Source organism: Erigeron canadensis, chromosome 3 (genome assembly GCF_010389155.1).
Source record: "Erigeron canadensis isolate Cc75 chromosome 3, C_canadensis_v1, whole genome shotgun sequence".
NCBI classification, from domain to species: domain Eukaryota; kingdom Viridiplantae; phylum Streptophyta; class Magnoliopsida; order Asterales; family Asteraceae; genus Erigeron; species Erigeron canadensis.
In genome coordinates this window covers 46,449,725-46,476,307 of record NC_057763.1, presented here as the reverse complement: position 1 = coordinate 46,476,307, position 26,583 = coordinate 46,449,725, and the positions used below count along the sequence as shown (strand labels likewise).

The window sequence follows — 26,583 nt, the reverse complement described above, 5'->3', positions numbered from 1 at the left end:
TACAAGAGAGGGTATAATATGATAGTAAATGTCATTTAATTTAGGCACACTATAAAAAGAAGTTCTAAACTAAAGTGAGACCTTAAAATTGTACTTAAGTATTAAAAGTATATATATAGGGCTGTTTTCTCTGTTGAACTTTTCTGATAAAAAGGGTGTTGCTTATTGATGGTACGCACGTTTAAAGTGAGCTGCTTGCTACTATTCTGACCTCCTTTTAAACCACCGTAACAAAGCAATGACCGGAGATTATAAGCATGTTTGAACATGCTTTTCACACTTTGAAAGATGGAATGTTATAAAATATTACTACAATCTTATAATTTATACACTGAGAGCTATTAGTGTGATTTATCTATTATTATTATTTTTTTTTATCAACATACTAGATTACTAGCATGATCTCAAGTTTTCAAAAGAATATCCGTTGATAAAATAGCTGTTTGTATTTTATTGGAGTTACTAAAACTTCACACGGAGGATTGAGTTATAAGCAGTTTTACCCCCACCGACTAGTAGAAAACTAACTAAAATTTCGGGTTTTGCACATAACAGTTTCAAGTCATATACTGTAGTAATATATCGCAATACCTTGGGCTCCAAGAATTGGTTGGCAAGTCATCAGTTTGTCTGGATGATTCAAAAACAAAGACTATTCATTCACATTCAACCATCATGCTACAACTCCTTTATTATACAAGAGATCCCAGAAGGGTTTCATTCTAAAACATATGGACCCCTTATAATTAATTAACTTTTCAAGATTGCAACACATCATGATAACATTTTCAACTCAATTACTAACCCCAAGTTTCTGTTTCACAAAGCTCTTTGTTCCGTCATTTTTCATGTAGTGAATATTTGATCTGAGTCAAACAGAAGGGTCTTCAAGAGTAGCTGTGAAAAGATCAGTTATGCGTGGATAAGCTGCCTTTTCGTCAAGCTGATTTTGGGCCCACAAAAGCATTCTTAATAAACTTGGCAGCTTTGGGTCTGTGAACCATTGCATCATGTCAGTGTCAAAAAAACTAACCACAATAATTAATACATCGATGAAACATTGTTTTTCTATTCTTAATACCACATGTGTATCTATCCAGCAAAGTCAAACTAATTTTGGACAGACAACTAGTGTTGAAATATTGTATTAGGAAAACTAAACCAGGATAAACATATTGGTTAGGGGATGTTTAGTTTACCACAATAGGAATGAAAGGATGGGTTTTAATTATCTGAAGATTGTTTGGTTTATGATGTTGGCTACCAATAATAGGTATCAAACCAAAAAAAATCGACATATACAAAACCCACCCAAGGGGTTGGGTTTAGATATTGATTCCCATTCCTAATTAAACCTATAGTTGTTCCAGTTTTTCCCCATATCCATAGCACTTCCCACTAGCAAACCAAACACTCCCTTAATATTTCACAGAAGTGTTTGAATTGTCAAAATAACCCAAAAAATATTCTAGTTGAAATATATGTGATTGTCCATGTGGTTATCAAAATTCTCCAACAATTAAAAAGTACTTCATATTGAAACCGGTAAAAGGATAAAATCATTTTTGAGAGGCACCATTTTACTGTTCCTAGGTAATATACCAAGCAAAATCATGCAGATATATTCAGAATAACGATCTCAACTGGAAACTGGTTCAACTTTGCAGACACCATTTAAAAAAAATGGGCACGTCCATAAAAAAGGCGCTGATTGCAAAGGTAAATTTCCTTTAACAGATAACCGGTCAAAAGCGTAAAACTAAAAAATTTACGCAAAGAAAAGAAAAGAAAAGGTCAGAAGGTTTAGAAGTCGTCACCAAAGTATTCTAAAAAATGCAACTATATATAGACAACAGGGTTGGGTGCATTAAAATTTACATGGGAGACCCAATAAAAAACTACCTCCCCCAACCCATCCATTCTGTCATGTGTATTCTGTAGTATCTAATGAACCATCAGATATGACTATATGAGACAACGTGTTCTATTAGGTAGATTATGCTAATTTTTTTAAACTCGAAATGTCTATCCTAGTTTCCACCCATTTATGTCTGACACAAGAAACAAAATTTCCGAAGGCTGATCAAACGATTCATAAATAATTGGATAATGCTAACCTTTTTCATGGCTTTGACTTGTAAGGATTGCTGCATTGACCTCACTTGCAGTTTTTAGACGTTGTGATATGTCTAAAAGATCTCCAACAGGACTATTTTTCACATCTTCAAAAGCCAGTAGTGCAACTGTTCGCTCCAACTCTTCTAAAAAGCTTTGCTGCAATGGTGAGAACTTATCATTAAAATATATTGAATACACTTAAGAGCATATAACATATGTATACTGTGGGTTTAATTGATACAATATGATAAGAGCTAGCAGGCCCCATTTACTTGCTCTGAGAAAAAATTATGGGATCATAGGATGAAGTATGAACGAATGAAACTAACTACATTTGTTAGGTGTCTTATTCTAAATAAAGAAGAAATTAGATATCCTATAAATTTTTTTTTTTTTTCATAAATCAATACAAATCACTGAGCCATAGATACCTCTGGCTTTAAGAATTAAATGAAAATAAAATGATAGGTCAAAGAAGTTACATTTTCCTCTCCCCTAGGAGCAAGCTCCTCCTGGGCGAATTCCAGAGCCTCTTCAACCTTTCCATTCCGAATCAATTCAATCAATCTTTGCTGCTGCAGGTGGAAAAATAGCTGGGGATTTGTATCCAAAATCTGCATAGAAATACATTCCGCGTTAGCAATATTTTGATCAAGCAAGAGCAAGCAAATAAAAGTTAACGATGAAGAAAATCAGATTCGATTTGTCAAACTATTATCCTCCAGTTTGTGTGTCCTATTACTATTTAAACTTACATCATAGAAATGGAACCTAGAAGATGGAAACAAACAATAGGGTGAATAACACATCATTAACCCTCAATAATTACATAACGGTAAACGATACATGCTTGTGCCATCAGATTTTAAAAATTGTCCATATATGTGGTATATAAGTGGGTCAAGTTGGTTAGGCAACAGGTCACACAGGCTGGGAAAGAACAACAATAGTTTTTGGATATACTTTCATAACGCAATATAGAAAACCATAAACACATGAGTTCACATTCGGCAGCTTTCAATCTGTTTGACCCAATCCCCTGCAGGTTTACTAAGGTTAACCATTGGACAGCTCGAAAATAAACCAGCTTTCAATATGTAGATAGATTGCAATGGCCTCCTGTACTAGGCTCATTGAAATAAGAAAAAAGATGATATAATGCCTAGAATCTCTTTCAATAAAGACAACAGTGGATAAAAAATGGAAAACGAAACCACTCTGAGCAATCGTTTCCAACGATGATAGAAGGTGAACTGGTAATTCTAGCTTGATATTGCTAAACATAGAGAAAGTATCAAAAGCAACTAACCTCAGGGTTCAAATCATTAACTTTCTCAATAGCATCTTCAACGTTCCCCGACTGCACTGCTTTCTTAACTGCCATACGATCTGTAATGGTTCCAAGGTCTATATCTGCTGTTCATCTATAAGGAAAGTCAAATAGAGGGAGAAAAATAATCGCCAAGTTGAATTTAACATGATTACAAACAACTCATCAAAGAGACGAAAAGGGATACGCTCTGTGCCAGATTCCTTTCGGAACTTCTCTGCTGCATCAACATAACCCTCGGTGACAAGAAAATTCATAACCAGCTTGTTCATGTCTTCTTTTCGAATTTTTACATCATTAAGCTTTTTCTCCCACTCATTCCGTGTTATAAACTTCTTTGAAGTAGCTGCCTGCATACAAGGAATTAAAAAAAAAAGTGTATTTTTAGATGTATCTAGCTTTACCAAGGAATCTAAAAGGTGTACATCCTAATTTAAAAATGGCCATTGTAAGTATCAAACTTTTATTCATTGCTATCGTATGTGTTCTAAGACGGCCCATATTGGAAGTTGCCAACCCGAACCAGATTTCAAATATAGGCGAAGCATGCAGAGGGCCGGAACATGTTTCCTTGATAAACTGGGACCAGTATAATTATAAATATGTGTAACTAGGGTTCCATCGTATAACAATTATCCATAAATTCAATACGACATAACCACGTTAAATCCCTGTGACGTACTTTTCGGTTGCTAGCTCGTATATTATTTGCTATGTCACATAAAAGTATGCACAAGACCTATTTCAAGTTTGAGACCGTTGACGCAACACCATTCTTGATGACATGATTGTAAAACTAAACAGACCATTTTGTGGAACTACAATACACACAACTATGGCACTACATAAAATCCACAAAATTAATCCAATTTTATTCAAACCCTAATAAATGTACAGAAAAAATTAAACTTCAAAAATATAAACCCTAAACACAAGATTATAAACTATCAATCAACAATATATGTTATAGTTAAACACACACGCACGCACACATCTATATCTATATCTATATGGATGATATGTAACACATAATTTTATTGGGGAAAAAGGGAAGATAATACCATGGCTTCAATTTCTGCAAGTTGACGAATGACACTCCAAAATAATGACATTAATCAGTTTACTCCTCTCACCTTCAAATCCATCTATTTTCTGAATAAATAAATAAATTGTTTTTTTTTAATTTAATATATTAATCTGTTTTTATAATTTACTTTATTAGTTATTCGAATTTTGAATAGTTATTTGTTGGATCGAAAGATGAAATGATTACAAAGCGTGTATTTTGTAAATATATATATATATATATATATATATAGGGGTTAGGTATTATAAAACAAGTATTAAAGTAAAATAAATAGGACAAGATCTTGACCATTAGATCATGTTAAATTGATGCATGAAGATGCACGATGATTTTCATGATATACGTTGATTTTTAGTGAAGAGAAATCTATTATTTTATTTGTTTTACTTTAAAACTTGTTTTATTTTACCTAAAACCTATATATATACACTAGTTTTTTGACCCGCACGAACATTTATAAATTGTTTACTAACATATAAACATATGGTTGAACAAAAATAGATTCAACCAAAAACTTGACAAAATATGAACTTAAAGAGATAGAAAGACTTAAGTTATTAAGCTATATTTTAAATTATCATTAAGAATTTAGTAATATGTTTTTCTTCTAGTAATTCTAGTAATTTGCCTTTTGTTGCCACTAAATGATCTACATCTAAAACATATATCATGTAGTCGTCTTGTTATAACAGAACTCAAAGACATACAATTTGATCCTTAATGGAGAGTGACAATTCCACTACATTTCTCTCCAAAAAAGTTAAAAGTCACATGACAAATTACAATTAGTTGGATATATAATTCAAAGAGGATAATTTGACTATGCCTTATGTGTTAAATGTTCTTTTTAACATCCAAAAAGTAAAACAGTTATATTCATTTGAAGGTGTTGCTGCGATTTTTAGAAATGGATTATCAACACCATGGTGGTTATAATTTTTGTTTAATCTAGCTAATTGACTAATCCAGAGGAGGTAGAATGTGTCGTTCCAAAAGAGAAAGAAAAAGAAAATTAGGATGTAGAATTTGGTTTAAGGGTGGGGTAGGTCTCAGACTCCGGGTGATTTACAATTACTTGAATTTGTATGACTCAATTTTTTTTTGGATTTTGCTAAACGAAACCCTAAGGGTTTTTGTTAAAGTGTATCAATTAGTTGTACGTTTACCATAAAACTCATCTTATTTGTACTTACCGGCTATTGGCAAAGAAGAAGGTATACACCAAGGTAGTTTTTATACTTAAAAGAGGATATTGTTTATTAAAACAAAAGGTTTAAATTTGGAACATATATTCAAGGTGTAGTTAATATAATGTTAAGATCGATTTATGAGTTTCGATGTTATCTTTTAACTAATTAAATCTATTTTTTACACTTAATTTGTTTTATTTATTTGTTTTATTTTTGTATATTCATATAGTTTTGAAAACTTCCATATAATCATCATTAAAAAAAAAAAAAAAACTTTATGTAATGTTGAATAAAAAAGATAATGAAATATCATTAGGTATAAACGTGATTTTTTAGTTAAAGAGAATATATCATTTTATCTAATGAGAAGATCTTAGATTTCTACAATATATTTATTTATTTATTAATATATATATAAGTTCATTTTTTTCTAAATATATAGTTTATTTTTGAAAAAAATATGGAGTTGACACATAGGATAAAATCCTATGTGGCATTTTTTCAATATAGTTTTAGATTGCAAGAGAGCTTTAGAAAGCTTAATTAACTACTTTTTTTATGAGAGTTATATATATATATATAAATTAAATCGAGTCAAGATGACTTCTCAAAAGTAATCATTTGGGTTATGGTTGTGTACATTTTTTACCTTAAACTTTCATCCTTCAATTTCTTTCAGATAATTAACTTTTTTTTTATTAGGGTTAAGTCACTCGATGAACAATGTACTTTCCTTAATTCACATGGTTGTCCATTGAACTAGATTCTTGATGTGTATCACCCATATACTTTTCAATTTTTTACATGGTTGACCAAGTGCTGACCTGCTGACCTGTTATAACAGGTTAATCTCTATTTACATGGTTGCTCATTGAACTGGGTAACTAATGTATTTTTCCTCATTTACATGTTTGCCCATTGAACTGGATTATTGGTATATATCATCAACATACTTTTCTATTTTTTACTTGGTTGACCTGATGACTTACAATAACCGGTTAAACTCTATATTTATTTTTTATTTTTCCAGAAATTATCTTCATAATCTTAATCAATTTTCCAGGCGAAAATTTCAGTAAAAATTCCGACAAACATGTTTTTTCGTTTCAAATTGACTCAAACGTCTATAAACTGGGTCATACTGGGTCAACAGTTCAGAAAGTTAGGTGATACTGGACTTTAAAATATTTGCAGGCGGGTTATTATTAATCAAAAGGAAAAGTAAAATCCTATAGTACAAGTCATAACGAATTGAGTTGATTGCTAGGTTGTTAAAACTTTCAAGGTTAAATACCATAGACTAATTTATATTGCTATTACAATTATATTATTATGATATTATTAAAAATATAAACATATCTACTATATGTTTGTACAATTATTATATAATATTATACTATAGCTATATAATAAGTTTTTATTGAAAAACTAATGATGAGGATGAAGCAGAAATTAATAAATTTCTGAAAAAATAAAAATAAAAACAGAGATTAACTTATTATTGTAGGTCATCAAGTCAACATTTAGTCAACCATGTAAAAATTAGAAAAATTTGTGGGTGATGTATATTAATAATTCAGTTTAATGAGAAATCATGTAAACGAGGCAAAATACATTAGTCATTCAGTTCAATGAGCAACCATGTAAAAAATTGAAAAATATATGGGTGATACACATCAATAATCCAGTTCAATGGGCAGCCATGTAAACGAGGAAAAATACATTATTCATCCAGTGACTTAACCCTTGTTATTACAAGTAAGTCGTTACTTAGGGGATGCTTAATTTAAATAGAGTAATGACAATGAAAAACATAATGGAAATACTAAGTAATGCAATCAAAGTATTCCATTATATTGAACTTGCTTGGTTACTAATATTATATATCAAGTTGTATGTATTTATAGATATACAATTTGTAAAAGTTATATTATATAACTGTATTAGTTTTATATATCTACACCTAAATACAATATAATAATAAAATAATATAATATTAGTAAATATTTATTAATGTATATTATATATATAAGATATAAGTAAAAAAATTACTATTGATATATAAAAATGATAACAATTCGATATATACATTTAAAAAAATATGTAAATAATAATAAAAGGTTTAGGTGATGAGCATCAGTAGCATTGCTACGAGTTATAAATTTTTTTTAAATATTAAATTTATCAATTTAATATTAAATAATAATGTCCATAGTTCATTAATAATAACAGTTATATTATGAGAGTAGAATATCGCACAGGGGTCAATTTGGTAGAGGTGAGTGGACAGAATAATTAGGAGGTTGTTAGTGGTGAGAAATTAAAAACTGAGTAATGGATTTTGATTACCCCTAAATTACTCTATAATGCCTTATTACCCACTTTTGGTATTGATTAACCTTTTTTTTTCTAACCAAGTATAGTATTTTATTATCATTATCATTCCTCACCCCTAAATACATCTAACTAAGCACCCGCTTAGAGTTTGATTTTTGAAATACAAAATGATAAATATTTATAAGTAATCATTTTAAAAAATCTTCTTAGCATATGATCATGACATTTAATAATATCAAATGACTGATGGTAATTGCCCAAAGTCATTGTCCCACATTGATATTGGTATGATGAGAAAAATACTTTAGTAGGTTACCTATATAAATGGGAGTTACATGTTTTATATACTTCATTCTTATGTGAGAAATTCTTGATAAGTGAAAGTTTTTTGTAAGATTGAATACATTGTCGAGAGCGAGCGTCTCCATTCTTGTAATCCAACATTTGTAGTGATATTTCGTGGTAGTGGATTATACTCATTGCGTCAAACCTAGTAAATGTTTGTATCGTTTGCTTTTTCTTGTTGACTTACTATTGGTTATTTGCTTATTGATTTATTCGTTTGTGGTTATCGATCCCAACAACGACAAAATTAGAAGAGGAAATTCAGGAGTATTATGTCTATATATTTCCCTTTTGGAATATCTCCTTTTTGCTACCATTTATTTAGTATTGTATTCTTGGCTTTTTTTAAGTGGAAAAAAGGTGAAAGATATAGAATATTTTAAAACATATTGTGTTATTAACTATATTTTAGGAAATAAGGGAAGGGTTTTTTTAAGTGAGAAAAGAAATGAAAGGGGTAAAATGAATAGATTTATTAGTTGACTATGTTCAACAAATCTTCTAACTATACATTTAGATGGTTTGAAAGGATGAAAATATACCGATTCTCTTTCATTTTCATCTCTTATAGTCTTTTCAGTTCCTTTAAAAAGGGTGATCAAAAACATATTTTGCTAAACTGTGAGCAAACGGTGATCAAAAACATATTTTGCTAAACTGAATAAGCTAACAAATTTGTATGATAGATGGTTTGTTTTTTTTATTTCGATTAAATGAAAAATTTCTTTATACTACAATTTTATATATCCTAATAACGAATTAATATATATTTTTTTAATGGTTTGAATTACCCATGAATATTGGGAAGTTTATCATATGTTATCTTAACTGGGTCATCGCTAGGGAGCCCCTCGCATAATAGATTCCCAATTTATACAAAAAATCAAGTTCCATCATTAGACATTTGAAATGATAGTGACAACCCTTTTTAGAAGAATAATGTTCATACTTTTCTGGTATTTGACTCCGTTCATTCCTTTCAACTGATTTTTGTAGGTTTCAAATCTATATATGCATATACATCTAAGCTTAAAATATATACACAAACATTACACCATTTGAGATATAAGGCCCACTTGTATTGCTTAAACCACCACCATTGCGATATGTTGCATCATCGAGATTTGTTGCATCATTCGCCGGAAAAAGCTACCACCAACGTAATCTACTGCATCACTCACTAGAAAAACCACCAAGCCAAAAACACTGACGCTGACACTGGTGGCTAGTATGCATTGAGTTTAAGATGGTGAAGATAGAAACAATATGTATAGATTTATTTTATTTGATTATAGTGAGATGAATGAAATCACCAGAAAAACCACCAAGCCGAAAAAAGATCATAAACACTGACGCTGACACTGGTGGCTAGTATGCATTGAGTTTAAGATGGTGAAGATAGAAACAATATGTGTAGATTTCTTTTATTTGATTATAGTGAGATGAATGAAATTGAACATATATATATATATGGGGTTATCCCCCATCTAAGCTTAGATGGGGAACCCCTCACACTTGTTCTTTATAATCATAAAAATCATGGGGGTCATATATTTATTTAAAATTCAAACAAATATTAAAATATTTGTATGTGAGGGGTTCCCATCTAAGCTTAGACGGAGAACAGCCCCATACTCACTTTTTTCTCCCCCCCTCTCTTTATGGGATTAAGTGAGAACCAACATATATGGTGAGAACCGTGAAAATCATTGAAAAATCATCTCTAAGGGTTTTGCCCTTAGAATTAAGGGATACGCTCATACCGTAATAACTGTCACCATTTCTTGAATCGTCGCCCATCAAATCCATACCATTCCCGTATGCGTACGGTGACAACCCCTTTCGAACGGATGTAGGGCAACGCTCGTACCGTATCAATTCGTTTTCTTAACACGTAACCCATATGATTTTTTACAAAAAAAAAATTGTTTAAATTTTTTTTTTTTTTTGGAATGGGTTTTTGTTAAAAGAAAATAAAAAACAAAAAAAAGTTTCAAAAAATAAAAAACCACAAAAAAAAAAAAGAGGGTGGGAAACTAGTGGATCCCACGGTTCTTTCTATATTTGTGGTTCTCACATTAACCCTACCCTATATATATATATATATATATATGGTGACAATCAAATGAGAACGAAATTAAAATGAGAACAAATGAGAACACTTAAAAACTACATTTTGATGCATTAAAAGTCCATAAAACTGACATAGTGGACAACTAATTATCATTATTTAAGTGTTTAACAACACATTGATCCGTCAAAACCGAAAAAATCTCGTTTTTGTTGGATGCATCATATTGATGAATATGCATCCAAGATGGACGCACAAAAAAAACGTGATTTTTTCGATTTTGACGGATCAATGTGTTCTTAAACACTTAAATTATAATAATTAGTTAAGCACTATGTTAGTTTTATGGACTTTTAATGCATTAAAATGATATTTTTAAGTGTTCTCACCGTTCTTATTTTAAAAGTGTTCTCACTGGAGTGTCATCCCATATATATATTATATATATATAATGAGAAAAGTGAGTATGAGGCTATCATGCACCCAACTTGGGTGAAAACCCTCACGTACCAATATTTTAATATTTTGAATAAATGTTTGATGGTTTAAAAAAAAGGTATGTGAGGGGTTTTTCACCCAACTTAGGTGCCTAATAGCCTCATATTCTTTTCCCCATATATAATATATGTATGTATATTTAGATGTTGGAAATTTTCAGCTAAATTATTAGTTGTGTTTTTTCACGAGGGGAAACTAAAAAACACCCACATATCCTCACATGGAACACACGTGAACGAGTTAACAGACTTGAGGTGACGATTGTTAATGTAAAAGATTGCCAGTGTCATTTCGAAAGTTAAAAGAACAAAATGTGACTTTTATTTTTTAATAAATCACGAGATTATTTTTTGTTGATCAGTATATATCCAATCTCACATTATTTCGGATAAAAAGAATTACAAGATTTAATTAGACCATCATATTTAATTTTTAAATCTAACGTCAACATGGAAATTGGAATGGAAATCTTTTTTCCATATTCAGAAGAAAGGAAAAAACAAAAAGAAGTCACGGCAGGCATGCGCATTAATCCCTATTGGCTGCACACATATTTATTTCTATATGTATATGAGTCGACAAGATATCAAATCAATCAACCCAAAAACCAAACTCCACGAAAACACGATACCTCTCCTCTCAAACAAACACACACCAACACACTCTTTCCTCGTGTCTTCTGTGTCTGCGTGTGTATATTCATATTGTCCCGCTGTCTTTCTTTCATTTATATATATCTGTCAATAAATTTATATTTCATCCACATTAATAAAGTAAAATAAATTAGGGCACAAATAATACAAAGTGAAGTATTATGTTATTATTATATTTGTAAGAAGGAAGATGATAATGGCATCATATGGAGGATGGGAGTTTGATGATAATGACGGTCTTGATGTAACATCCAACCACGATGACCTTTTGGATTTTGAATCCCTTTTTAATACACTTGATCATCCATCGTGTGGCGACTATTTGGAGGTAAAATCACTTTTTTTTTATATGATTTTTATTCTTAAATTTATGTATAAATTTGAATTGATGTTGTAATGTAGTTGATTTTTTGTGTATTTTTTTACATGGAAATATACATTTATTGAAAAAAAGTTATTTAATCTGTAATTTCTATCTCTACTTCTCTACATCTATCTTCGAATTATAAAACATTTGTTCCCTCCAATTTAAGTAGTTAATAAAGACAAAATAACCTTTTCAACCCACTTTGAACATTTAATATCCTTAATAAAATTATTTACAAAATACATCCCGCAACCTTTAGAATAACTATATCACTACCTTTTACATCAATCAATTTTACATTAATACCCACATGGCTACCGCCACCGCCACCCGTTGCCGTCGCCACACCACCGCTCGGTATTTGGCTAGTGTTATGTAATTAGTTTTGGGAATTTGAATCGATATTGTAATATGTGTTTACTTGTTGTAGTAAACATTATTGATTTGTTATAGTTTTCTTGATACATAGCTTGCTCCTGGGGTTTCTCTTCTAGGTGTGTATGTTTGTATATTCTATGTGTGGGACCGCTCTGTCATGTTACGTGATCTTGCTCTCCCATGTTGGTCGTGTGACTGATTAGTGGTCCATGAGGACCGGTTGCCCTTTTTTGATATTTGTGTTTTATAAATGTTAAATGTATGATAGTCGACCATGTACCAAGCATGCGTTTGACCCTAACACTATCGGTTTTACAGCTGGGTTATCTAGGCCTCAGCTGATTAAGGGTTAATTCAGATCTAATAGTATTTTTAGATACCACACTTTAATTATTGCTGAAAAAAGCCACTAATCCAACATAGTTTTGGTTCTTTGCTGATTTGTATTGTCTTTTTTATGAATTGGATCAAATATGACAACCTTTTGATTTGACAATTGTGAAGATACCTATCTATGTAAAGTTTCCTATTACCCTGTGTACATCATGATTGCACATGATTTGACAGTTATTTTTTGATTTCTCTCACTTAACATATACCAAAGGGTTCATGAAATTTTTAAAACTTCCAATTAGAACACATGCATGCAGACGTGTAATTGGTACTACAAACCAGATATGTTAATCTTTGTCCCGGTTTGTTTCAGATATATATCGTAACTAATGTGTTGTTCATCAGTAAATAGATTTTGTGTTCTTTAAAAGTTACAATATAATGTACATTGTGTAGAATGGGCTGGCGGATCCATCGAATGCTGCATCATGTAGTGAATCAGGTTCACATGGGGCCGGAAATGGTAATCTCTTGGATTTTTGAACAAATCATGATTATTAATCATAATCTTGCCAAACATATCATAGTTTTAACTTGATCTTTTTCATGCTTGCTTTTTCAGGCTCACTTCCATTTCCCCTTCTGTATGACTCAGAAGCTTCAGCTTCCAGGGCTTTTTGTTTAAGTGGTTCAGATGTTAATGAAAGGCAGGCATTTAATTCTGACTTTAAAAATCTGGAAACATATCAAAACGCATTCCCCATGCAGAGTGTTGGTGATTGGATGATGCCAGTGTCAACAACCGTCAATCCTTGGTTAGCAAATCATGAAGCTACTCAAGAATTTTCATTAGCTAGCAATAATGGCAATGGAGAAACTAATTTTGAGAGTGCTAATAACAATAACACTTTTGTGTTTACTAATGATAGTAATACTAATGGTAAGGGTAATCATTATCTGTTGGATAAAACTGGGTTAACTAATGAGATATCTGACAACTCTATTATAAACGGTCATCAAACGTTTGAAATCCCTGAGTTTTTAGAAGCTCCGGAAATGGATCTGAGTGGGTATTCTGACATTCCCTATGCTCCCAATCATGGGTTCTCTATGCCGTATTTCACAAGCATAAACGAACCATTGTATTTTGGTTTGTCAAGGCAGATCCAAAGTTCAAATCATGATGATGGCAAGTTATTTGATGCTAAGATTGAATCACAAAAACGCATAGTTCAAAATCTACCAAGAAATGATGTGATGAGATATGAGACCATTGCTGGAAGGTCAGATGGAACAGCTCCAGTGGATCAGGATTTCGATATAGGAAGATATGTCAGTGCTGAAGCCAGTAACACTTGTTCAGCAAGTGGCGGAAGTTCTTTGGGTCAAGCTAACAGAGTATGTCGTGGGATTTACAAGTGTGATAACAATAAACTACTGATACGTTTAAAGGATAGGCAAAGTGCTGCACCTACTCCAACTCTGGGCACGACATGCACAGAACAGTCTTTTGCTGAAGGCAGTAATACTGGTTCGAGTGGTGGAAATTCTTTGGGTCAACAAACCAGTGAAGATCACGGGACTCATGAGTGTAATACGCCAAAGAAAAGCCTTGTGATACGTATAAAGACTATGAATAGTGATGCAGCTACTCCAACTCTGGGTACTACACGCAGGAAACAGTCTATATCAGGTGGGAAGTCACGTGTCACTGCAAAAAGATCTACACCTATATATGTGCAAAACCATGCAAAACTTAACATAGACGATGAGCAGTCTGGCCATCAAGTCTCATCTCAGGTGAATCTAGTTATTCAAAATCATGGTAACAATGTTTACAATTATAACTATTTATTCACAGCCGTGATAATTTGAGTGCAACAGTGGTTGTTTATGGCTTTATCTACTTTAAGAACCAGCAAGTAAGCTAACCGTGTGCACAGGCTTTGAATGTTGATTTTCCAATATGGATCCGAGTTTGATCCAATTGCTCCCAATGGATATTCCCCTTTAAATTGGACCCGAGGTTAAGGTAGATTTGTCAACAACTGTTCTATGCCACTTGTGTGGCGTGAGTGGCTTTCTGTGCTACTCATTAATAATTAGTCCGGGATTAAGTAACAGAATTTGATGATGTTAGAATTACTTTCAAAGCTATATAATACAATCTTTCGTTATTCTTAGAAATTGACAAATTGTTTCCATAATGGTTAAAATGTTCGTCTGGGCATTACATCATCACAGAGGTATAAAGTTTTAGTCAGTTTTTAGTTATGTTTAGAAGCAAATAAACATACTTCTTCCTTCAAATTTAGATCATTTCTGTGTGCGTTGTAGCCAGCCAAGGAATACTTATAAAATCATTCCGTAGAGACATATTTTATTTTCAGTATTTAAACTTGATTAGTTATTAGACTAATGCTGACATCATCAGTCTAGAAGATGGACCTGCACTTTTGGCTGGTTTGTGTTACTTCGTTTGAGGGAGCTGTGGTTACTTATTACTAACTTCTTCATGTTCATAACTCTGGTCACATGTTTAAAGTTTAAACATCATATTTTTGGAGTATTGGAGCAGTGAAAGTGCATTATATTAAATTTGGCGATATATCTTTGAATTGGGTTTTCTGAGGTCTATAATATGTTGCAGGAAATTACCCCTCAAAAGTCTGAGATACCTCTAGTGGATGGTGGTTTGGCAGTTCCACTTCTGAGGCACCAGGTTTGGAGCTGTGCATTGATTTTTACGAAAATTTTAATTTTTAAACATGGTTTTCATGGATAAATTTCATTTTTTACTCAGCGAATTGCTTTGTCATGGATGTCAAAAAAAGAGACGAAAAGTATACACTGCTGTGGAGGAATTCTTGCAGATGATCAAGTTTCTATCCGTATTCCTTTTCTTTTTATTTCATTTTATTTATTACAGTTAGTGTTATAATATATGTAGATCCCTTATTCCTTATTTATGTGGTTCCGGTTAATTTCTGACAGGGGTTGGGTAAAACAATATCTGCGATTGCCCTTATTCTCAAGGAACGATCTCCTTCACGTTCTGGTGTTTCTGCGATTGAAACCAGAGAGAAGGAAACCGAGACTTTGTGTTTGGATGCGGACGGGGATGAAGACACATTGGTGCAATCAAAATGTAGTCTAGCTGGTGGGACACTTGTTGTCTGCCCTACTAGTGTTCTTCGTCAATGGAATGATGAGTTACAGAGTAAAGTTGTTAGTGAAGCTAATCTCTCAGTTTTAGTGTATTATGGAGGAAACAGAACCAAGGATCCATATGAGCTAGCCAAGTATGATGTCGTCATCACTACATATGCAATTGTGAGCATGGAGGTTCCAAAACAACCACTTGATGAAGGTGATGATGAAACAAAGCTAAAGATCTCGCCCTTCAAGAAAAGGAAATACCCTCCGGCGTCTGACGAAAGTTGTGAAAAATATAAAAAAGGAATAGATCATGAAACGTTGGAATGCATAGATCGTCCTTTGGCCAAGTTGAGATGGTTTAGGGTTATACTGGATGAGGCTCAGAGTATTAAGAATTATAAAACTCAAGCAGCTAAGGCTTGCTGGGGTCTTCGAGCTAAACGCAGGTGGTGCTTGTCAGGGACTCCTATTCAGAACTCTGTTGATGACCTGTATAGTTACTTCAGATTCTTAAAATATGATCCATTTTCCGTGTTTAAAAAATTTTGCTCACAAATAAAGGCTCCTATTCAAAGGAATCCGGTGGCCGGGTATAAAAGGTTGCAGGTTATCCTAAAAACCATCATGCTTCGACGCACGAAAGGTGAGGCATCTGGAGAGAGCGTGCCTTTTACTTTTCTTTAGCTTTTATTCAGAGATTTCAAGCAATGTTGATTTCGGAAATTTCTGTTTTTTGCTTTAGGTACCCTTCTTAAGGGAGAACCAATTATTATTTTGCCACCCAAAACCATTACACTTAAAATGGTGGATTTCACGGCTGAGGAGCGTGGTTTTTATCAGAGTCTGGAGGCTGAATCCCGTGCTCAGTTTGCAGTATGTGTTTGTCTGAAGCTTATGAATCTAGTTTATATGCTTATAGATTATTTATTATGCTACTATAAAATAACTCTTGGTGGTAATGCTTTAGCATAATAGTCTTTGGGTATAGTAACATGAATTTACATGAGATTTATCAAGATAAATTGATACTTAGTTATAATGTGAACCTGATTTTGGACCAGTTTTTTTTTTTAACTTTTAGATTTAATTTCACCATTGATTACTACCCTTAGGCACAAGCTGGTTTAACTTATCACACAATTGGTATTCCATTTCTTATGCTGGTTATAATACAATACCATGTGTTTAGGTTAGATTTGCATGAAGATGGGTTACCTTACTGCTGGACTCCTGTGAATACGCTATCGTTGTTTTTTCTTGATATAAATATAGTAGTATCTAACTTTTCTAATGCGTTTATTGCTCTATCAAACTAAGTATTGGTGCTCACTATCAGGAATATGCTGCTGCTGGTACTGTCAAACAAAACTATATAAACATATTATTGCTGCTTCTGCGCCTTCGGCAAGCTTGTGATCATCCTTTACTTGTAAAAGGATGTAGCACCACCACTAATTGGAGGTTGTCGGTTGAGAAAGCAAAAGGGCTTCCTCAAGAAAAAGTCCATCGTCTTCTTAACTGCTTGGAAGCTTCATTAGCAATTTGCAGCATCTGTAATGTATGATCAAAGTTTCTTTTCCTATGCTTTGGATCAATGAATATTTGTCTAGTTGTATCTCTTATTATCTGATTTATTCTCTTTGTGGATGTGATTCTTGCACATTGATATGTACTTTTACAAATTTTATAGGATCCACCCGAAGATGCTGTTGTAACAACTTGTGAGCATGTATTCTGCAATCAGTGCATCCTCGAACATCTTTCTAGTGATGACAGCCATTGTCCATCTGCCAAGTGCAAAAGTATACTCAGTAGATCTTCAGTTTTTTGTAAATCAACCCTTAGTGTTTCAGTTAGTGACCAGCCTTGTTCAGAAGAAGCTGAGGTTGTGGAGCCTTGTTCGTCTAATGGACCAATTGATCAATTGAAAATTGAGGCAACTAAGGCACTTGAATCTTCCAAAATAAAAGCTGCCATTGAAGTCCTGAAGTCTATTTCAAAACCTCAGGAGATAACTTTGAATGATACTGATTTTATGAGAAATTCAGTTGTAAAGGAGAAAGCAATTGTCTTTTCACAGTGGACAGGGATGCTAGATTTGGTTGAAGTTTGTCTGAAAGATTCCTCCATTGGTTACAGGAGACTTGATGGGACAATGTCTGTAGTTGCTCGTGATAAAGCAGTGAAGGATTTCAACACTCTTCCTGAGGTTTGTCAAGAATTTTTGAACTTAGCAGCTTTGGCACATATATAGGTGAATCGGGTGATTTGGTTTGTCCCTCTTCTCTAATGGCTTAACTCAACAATTTTGAAAAATTAGTTAGTGAAAATGGGTTGAAACTTGAAAGCTGTTGAAGTGTTCCGTAGCTTATAAAATTTAAAAAATAAATACATAGAAGTTTGTGTGTGTGCCCCCAAGCAGATGCAACCCATTCCTAAAATCCACCTGTTTTGACCCGGTAACCTATGGACCTCCGGCTCCTGTTTCACCATCTCTAGGATTTTGTTGGCTTTCCTGAACTTACTTTTTCGCCTTTTTTTTCTTCTAAATCTAAGATGCTTGCTTTTGTAGGTAACTGTTATGATTATGTCTTTAAAAGCAGCTAGTCTTGGGTTAAACATGGTTGCTGCTTGTCATGTAATTCTTCTGGATCTCTGGTGGAACCCAACAACTGAAGATCAAGCAATTGACAGGGCTCATCGGATCGGGCAAACTCGTCCAGTAACCGTTTTTCGGTTCACTGTTAAAGATACTGTTGAAGATCGTATTTTAGCTCTTCAGGTACTACAATGTTTCATATCTCGTGGTTCTGGTCAGCATAAATTTGGTGGATATTGGTACGGAGTATATAAAAGCAGTTATCTCTCTATTGTAGCTAACTAATAATGACGAAGTACTATCTTCTGTTCCAAAAAAATAATGACTAAGTACTAATTCTGAATTTTTTCTTTGAAAGCCGTAAGTGGAGCTAAGCATCTAAGGACCTTCTAGCTTGGAAAATTTTCGACTTTATGCTTCCAACTTCCTTTTTTTTTCATGCTTCCAACTTATGTGCAACTATTAACTATATTAACCTTTCTAATTGACTAATTCTATTTTTATTATAAGCCTTGGGCAGGTTATCTAGTTTGACCAAGTCTTTCTAGCTGGGCTAAGCTAGAAATTATAACTTGAAAAGTTTAATGATACTGAGTTTGGTCAATGCAAATTTTGGATTTTTGGGCTTCTAAATGTCTAATCTGCTTATCCAACTATCCTGATGCTTTAGCTAGCCTGCTTAATACATTCCTGGACCACTTTTAGATTGCTTGAATTGTTTAATTACCTCTCAATAGCCAGTTAAACATACAAGAGGCTTGATCCTGCTTGGAAATGAATCGAGTCGTATTGAAGTTGTAGAACGTAGATTATCTTTGTTTACATGATTATAAATTGAATCCTAGCAAGGATTGGACCTTAGTCGATGAAAATGACTGTTATAAAGTTTGTCAACATCTCAATCATCTTTAAGTTAACGACTAGTGTCCCATGACTCTTAGAACAAAGAATTCATTGTATATGCATAAATGCATAATTAGTGACTAGTCATGATACTTTTCCCTGCTATTTGGCTGTGTGGATATTTTTTACGCTGCAGAAAATGACTAGTGATATTTGTATCAAACCAAAATTCAAGATTTTGCTATTCATAGGTTATTGAACGTATTCTGTCTTTTGTAGAAAAAGAAGAGAGAAATGGTAGCATCAGCATTTGGAGAAGATAAAAATGGTGGCTCTCAGGCTCGCCTCACAGTTGATGACATGAAATATTTATTTCAAGCTTAGTACCTGGTACATCCTTTTCCTAGAGCTAAAGCCAGCCAAAGCATTACATCTCCCTACATTTGCTGTTCTAGATCCGGGAAAAGGCCTATCTTTAGCGTCAGTCTTGTTGATATCTTAGAGTGGTTTTTTTGCATATTAATCTCAATCAACGACATTATTAACATCGTTTTTTGGGATTTGGTAGAATTTTAGAACAGAAGATATATCTGGTTTTGCAAGATGGTAGATGATCGATAGGAGGTTTTTAGTTTTAGAATGAACTGCTTGCTAAACCGTCTTTTGTGTATCTCCTATAGGGGATCTCTAATTGAAACAACATTTGTCATGATCAGCAAAGAAGAATGCTGGATGAAAAACTTTCTATATTCATCTAATCTGATTTTGCATTTGAAATTTATCGTTTGGGTTCACGAGACTTGGGTTTGAAAGTAGAGGTATGAGATCCTTCATCATTATGTACTTATGTGATGTTTACTTTTACTGTAAGACTAACATATAGGTTATCTATGTAGGCAAAGTTTTTAAATTCGATATACGATCTAACCAGGAATAGTTACTTCTGTGACTGGCTTTAACTCTATGCTTAGTCACCTCAAAATGTTTATTTATGGAGATTCAAATCTAAACTTCTTGCGAGGATAGTGGAAGAGTATAAATGAAAGTAAGTAACTCCCAATGTCGTCTTCCACGGGTTTTGGGTCCTAATACCGTCTTTGACGGTGTATGGGGGAGGTTGATATGTAGACAGCCTTACCCCTACCAAAGGTAGAGAGGCTGCTTTCAGGTTCTACCATAGGGAGAAAAGGACCTCCAGCCTTGCTGGGCATAAGGATCGAACCAATGACCTCTGTTTCTAGAGGCATGAACTCCAACAACTGATCCAACCCAATTGGTTTTTAAGAATATAAATGAAAGTATTGAACTTAAATAGTTACTGTATATCATTTTCCACTTTTGGCTCCTTACTTGTTTTATATTTTACATCTTGATCCTAAACTTTTGTATCCTAGCTATTAGAATTCATCCTTTTCATTTATTTTCGTTTATAATCTTTGCTTTCCGTTTGGCTTTTTACTCGAGCATATGCTTAAATAACTTGTTAGTATCCTATTTGACTTTAATTAAAAGCTAGTCAGATACTTGAACAGTAAAAAAAATAAAAAAATCATGTTTATTTCAATAGAACTCTTAACACCTAGACTTGATTAACATGATAGAGACCATCCGAAATCAAATTTCATAATTTGAATTTTGAAGCAACCTTTACATCATCATCATCATCATCATCATCATATAATTAAATATATGATATATATGTATATTATGTTCAAATTTAATAGCATTTCTAAAATGCGTTTAATACACGTTATTACATTATATAATTATAAATTACATGATACTAACCGATATATTATTATTAAATATATCAACTTGTTAATCATACACTATTTTATCATGATATTTATACCGTGTCATCAATAAGACACATCAAAGTGATAACAACGTACATAAGTCTCAAAATACATTGCATACCAAATCCTCCTAATAGTGAATATGTCTAAATGTTGTTTGTTGATTATTTTGTACATGGATTTTTATTTATGTAAATTTCAAACCAATAAAACATTTATATAGTACTATTTGTGGAATTATAAGAACAATTTCATGTCAATTTCAACGAACAAGGTTGATTTGTTGTGTATATGTAAATATAATTGGCATGGTGATGTTTGTATATATAATGATTAATGAGTGTAATTACCACAAAAGGTAATTAAATAGCACTAAATAATTAAGAAGAAGAATATAAGTAATTAACATTACTACTTTAGTTGTGCCAATTCAAGGAAGAAAGTTGGTAAGGGAAAGTAGAAGAACCACCAAGAGTAGGAGAACCCAAGACTGTGTTTGGATGGAATGATGCACCAATTAAGCCTTGCTGTTGTTGAGTTACTACTGTTGGATTATTATTCAACAAAGAGATGAATGATGAACCCCCATCCATAAGTACTCCATTATTATTATTATTATTATTATTCATGTCATCATCATCCGAAGAATGAAACCTTTTCTCCGAGGTCTCCACATTCCAGTAGTGATGAGTAGTCATCGGGTATGATCGTTTTCCGGCAGGATTAATCATTGAAGAGACGCCGCCCGATTTTAATGAAGAACAACTAGAAGAACCGAGCTTATTGCTTTGTCGCATTACTCTTGACCCGTAATCTTCATTATTGTTTATAATCGTCTCAAAGTAAGTTTCTTGATGATTGTTTATTTCTAGCACAGCGTTATTGTTTGAGTTTGTAGGCTTTGATGATGAAGCCATCATGTGTTCCATATAGTCATCATTATGGTCCGTGTCTCTTTCCGCCGGTCTGCTGGCACTATTCTTCTTATAGATACGACATAAAACCCACTCATCCAGCTACACATACATGTATATGAACTAAATTAATTACATGGCAAATTAAAAGAATCTTGATGATCGAATATGCTCTTTTTATGTTCGTATAACCTTAATTAGACCATATTATGATTAAGTTATATACTACCCTACATATACAAACCGGCCAATACATGTTTGTAAGCTAGCTGTTGAATAAGTGCAAACAGAACACAATCCGCCTAGACATTAATTTTTAGCCGAATTATGATGTATGCATGATATATAACGCTAAAAGCAGATCCAATTATGATAGTTTTGAAAGTACGTTAATCATTAACGAAAGCATATATAGTTAAATGAAATTACCCTTAAAGAGCCCTTTTTGTTTGATAAATTGATAGGAGACTTGAAATTAGAAGCATTATGCTCAGCTAGCCGGTATTCGTGCATGATCCAACTAGTTTTGATCCCTTTTGGAGGTTTCCCACCATAGAAAACCAACGCTTTCTTAACTCCAACCTTTTGATCGCCCATCGTCGACAAGATTGGCTTATCGGTCCCCGTAGCTTTCCAATACCCTGACGTGGCTGCACGGTTTGGTCTCATTCCGTTTGGGTACTTTCTATCCCGCGGACTAAAAAAGTACCATTCTTGATCACCAAACGTAGCTTTACCTATATATATATATAGTCCAAAAAAAAAAAAAAGATTAATTTTGAAGTACCAAACTAATCATACGTTGACCGCAAAAATTAGTAGACGGAAAGAAAGTTTTATACTTGGTAGCTCCCATGGATCAAATTTATATAGATCAACTTCTGCTATGATAGAAACGGGCAAAGGGACCAAAGAAGCTTTCTTTTTTAGATAGTGAACTACGAGTTCTTCGTCCGTTGGATGAAACCGAAACCCAGGTGGGAGGTTCGGGTATTGAGAACATGTTGATGAATCCGTGCTTTCCATCTAATTAAAGCTCAAGATTTTTCTTAATCTTTTAAAGTTTTTGGAGGTAATGAAGGTTGTTTTTTTGTAAAAAAGATTATTGATGATGCAATGAGGAATATTGAAAATCTCAGGTCATGTAAGAATATTTATGTGTGGGGTATGTGGGCCCATGGAGAACCATTAGTGATGTGACACGTGGAAAGAGATAGAGTTAGTGTGGGCCCTGTTTCATGAATTTAAGGTGTTAACTGTTAAGGTTTTGACATCATGCTTTTCTTGTGCTAACAAACAATTTCCCTTTAAAACACCCTTATTTATCTTATATATCCATATATGTTTTAAGTTTAAACCGTCAAAAAGAGCATCCTAACACAAAATTTAGACTAAATTGGGTAACTTGATTTTGATTTGTGTGAGTGGATTATGGTATATATGCTTTTTAAATGCTAAATATTAATTGATGATGTTGCTTATGGATTCTAATTTGTAACAAATTTAAAAGAGCTAGCCATGAAGCCATCATGATGCATGATGATATGCTGATAATATGATTCATCGACTAAAGGAAGTTCATTTGTAGTCATGTTTTTTTTTTTTAATTTAGAAGTAAATTCATATTTTATACGAGTAATTAATTGGACATTGACATGTTATTTTTTACATGTGTTTAAAGTGCATATGAATAAAAAATGATACAGGAGGTATTACCTTATATGATCACATCTCTACTTTAAGGAGTGAAGAAATGAGGTGATATTATATATGGGCAACTAAAACAAATTGTGACCGGTACAAGGAGTTTTATTTTTATAAAATGATATGTGTGTGTATTAGCATCATTTTCGTACATACATTATTAATTCTATGTTTCATTCAATTATATATGTTATGCTATATATATTATTTGGTAGTAATTTCATTCAAACTATATATACATCGATTGACATGAATTATTCATCGATTGACATGAATTATTCACAGAAGCTCATAATTAAGCTCAACTTAAAACAACAAATATTATACAAACTAATAACAGTAGCGTCTCCCCCAATCGATACGTTGTTAGCATCTAAAGCAACGATAGTTTCAATAAGTCGAGCGGTCGAGCCATTCATAATTAAGTACTAAAAGCTAAAGAAAAAATTGTCATTGATCGATGTCGTCTTTAACAATATATATATATATATATATGGTAGCACTCCGAGGAGAACACTTTTAAAATAAGAACAGTGAGAACACTTAAAAATATCATTTTGATGCATTAAAACTCCATAAAACTAACATAGTGCATAACTAATTATCATTATCTAAGTGTTTAACAACAAATCGATCCGTCAAAATCGAAAAAATCACGTTTTTTGTTGGATGCATCATTTCGATGAATATGCATCCAAGATGGATGAACAAAACAAAAAACATGATTTTCTCGATTTTGATAGGTCAATATGTTGTTAAACACTTAAATAATGATAATTAGTTATACACTATGTTAGTTTTATGGACTATTAATGCATCAAAATGTAGTTTTTAAGTGTTCTCACCGGTTCTTATTTTAAGATTGTTCTTATTTGATTGTTCCTATATATATATATATATATATATATTATAATGCTAACCGTATCCGTGTGTTGGAGTGTCAACATTATGATTTATAAATATGTTTATAGTGATTGTTGTTTCAAGTCTACATCAAACGATATGGAAAATGTGGATCCTGATCTGTGACCTCCAATTACCATATATGTACTCCTTCTCTTAATATATATTGTTATCTATTTTAAGTTTTTAACTTTATATAATATATATATATATATACTGTATTATAATAATTCCTAATACAGCAAAATCTTGAATGGTCAAGTAAGTTACATGTTAATGATCTTGATATGTGAACTCACCTAAAATTTTGATGTTACATGTCAACTAAATAAATTGCTCAAATTCGTGATATATGACTTTAAATAAGTTGATGATCAGAGAAAAGACTCTAAACTATAGTCAACAATCCTTAAGCAAATCTGAATTGTTTGCCTGAATCTTTTGTTTTTGTGTACTGTATGTATGTACAATAACAAAACCAAAATCATATTTAATTAGTCAAATAGGATGAAATGATAGTATAAATTTGTGTACATGGCCGGAGACAAATTCTAACATACATAAATATTCTAACTCTATAGGATGTTATTGGAACTTGTAAGTATGTGAAACTTGAGGATTGGGTCAAAAAATAATACGAGTAGTTTGTTGGTAATTTTGGGTCTTGCCAATTGCCACATCTCATGCAGATAATTCAAGGTTTATGGCAACAAGTATCCTAATGAACTCAAAATAGGCATTTGTTTTTTGGCCCTGAACCGACATGGAAATGTATTTTGTGAGTAATTAATACAATATGTTGCTATGGAAAAAGCGATCACATTTATGTTAAACTCCAACAAATATACCAATTACCAAATACATCATGCCACGTTTGCTTTTATTTGTAACTTGTAAGTTAGCAAATCGTGAACTTTCTTTTTTTACAACTTTTGGATTCCACACAGTCTGATTTTAGTATTGATAAGATTGGGCCTTAAGGACACGAGGTGGGTTGGGCTGGTCTGGGCTGATTTAGAGGCATCCTCTTTCTGTCTTTCATACTCAGGCACCTAATGAAATGAAAGAATGAAACAATGAAATGGAATTTTGAGAAACCGAATGATTGTTCACTACCAAATACTAATTGTGGGGTTGTGGCTTTGTTAGATCGAATTTTAACAAAAACAATACAAAAAGGACAAGTGGTTTTATTCTCATATAGGAACAATTATAATCTCATAATTTCGACCAAATAAGTTTAACCACATTATTACGTATTTTATCTCCTACCATTTGGTGGGAACATGGATGAATCGAATATTATTTTATTCTTTCACTTATATGATCCTAACCTTAGAATCCAAAGGTTGTTGTTGCTAGCTGTGATGCCTTAAATTCTTTACTAATCACTAATGATTAAAGTGTTGATATTGTACCCCACCAAGTTAACATATACATTAATCATAGTTGTTCAAATATAATAATCTAATTTCTCCACAATAGTAGTACCAATGTACCATTGATTTCCTATTTAATTATGTTTTTAATTGTGTATAGTAATCTCTATATATAATAAAACAATATTGTTTTTTATAAGTATTAGAAAGTTTTTAATGTGATAAATCTATATTTCTTTTAAAAAAATCTTTTATTTAATTATGGTGTCATATATTACTAAAATAAAAATAACCCTTTACATGTTTAATTAAAATATTAATCATTTATTTTAAAAAAAAATTCTCTCTTATATAATATTACAAATAAAATGTCTTTTTTTATTTAGTTGATTTATTAACTATATAATTATTGTGTTAGTTGAATTATTAAATTTATATCAAGTTATAATGTTTTAAGAACAAACATAAAATAAATTCATTTAATATATTTTATAATTTTAAAATTTTAATTAATATGTCCGGGTTGAACCCGGGTTATTAACTAGTAATGTATAAATGTAAATAATTTGTATATCTACC

General features: G+C 32.4%; 3 protein-coding genes across 3 annotated transcripts; 1 reads left to right on the top strand and 2 right to left on the bottom strand.

Moving 5' to 3' along the window:
- Positions 1-635: 635 nt before the first annotated feature.
- LOC122592745 (protein GID8 homolog) lies at positions 636-4,617 on the bottom strand. Its single transcript, XM_043765038.1, has 6 exons — positions 4,510-4,617; positions 3,636-3,798; positions 3,428-3,534; positions 2,601-2,732; positions 2,118-2,274; positions 636-993 (listed from the first exon to the last, which is right to left on the bottom strand). Exons 1-6 carry the CDS (start codon positions 4,558-4,560, stop codon positions 872-874), a joined length of 732 nt encoding a protein of 243 aa, XP_043620973.1. The 5' UTR covers positions 4,561-4,617; the 3' UTR covers positions 636-871.
- Positions 4,618-11,582: 6,965 nt separating this feature from the next.
- LOC122592583 (helicase-like transcription factor CHR28) lies at positions 11,583-20,087 on the top strand. The gene is made up of 11 exons (XM_043764845.1): positions 11,583-11,957; positions 13,164-13,230; positions 13,330-14,507; positions 15,358-15,429; positions 15,511-15,588; positions 15,702-16,509; positions 16,609-16,739; positions 17,203-17,424; positions 17,557-18,075; positions 18,439-18,648; positions 19,588-20,087. Exons 1-11 carry the CDS (start codon positions 11,820-11,822, stop codon positions 19,690-19,692), a joined length of 3,528 nt encoding a protein of 1,175 aa, XP_043620780.1. The 5' UTR covers positions 11,583-11,819; the 3' UTR covers positions 19,693-20,087.
- Positions 20,088-21,520: 1,433 nt separating this feature from the next.
- Positions 21,521-23,101, bottom strand: LOC122592250 (NAC transcription factor 25-like). Its single transcript, XM_043764440.1, has 3 exons — positions 22,861-23,101; positions 22,448-22,755; positions 21,521-22,120 (listed from the first exon to the last, which is right to left on the bottom strand). The coding sequence occupies exons 1-3, from the start codon at positions 23,042-23,044 to the stop codon at positions 21,521-21,523; spliced, it is 1,092 nt and encodes a 363-aa protein (XP_043620375.1). The 5' UTR covers positions 23,045-23,101.
- Between the last annotated feature and the right edge of the window lie 3,482 nt (positions 23,102-26,583).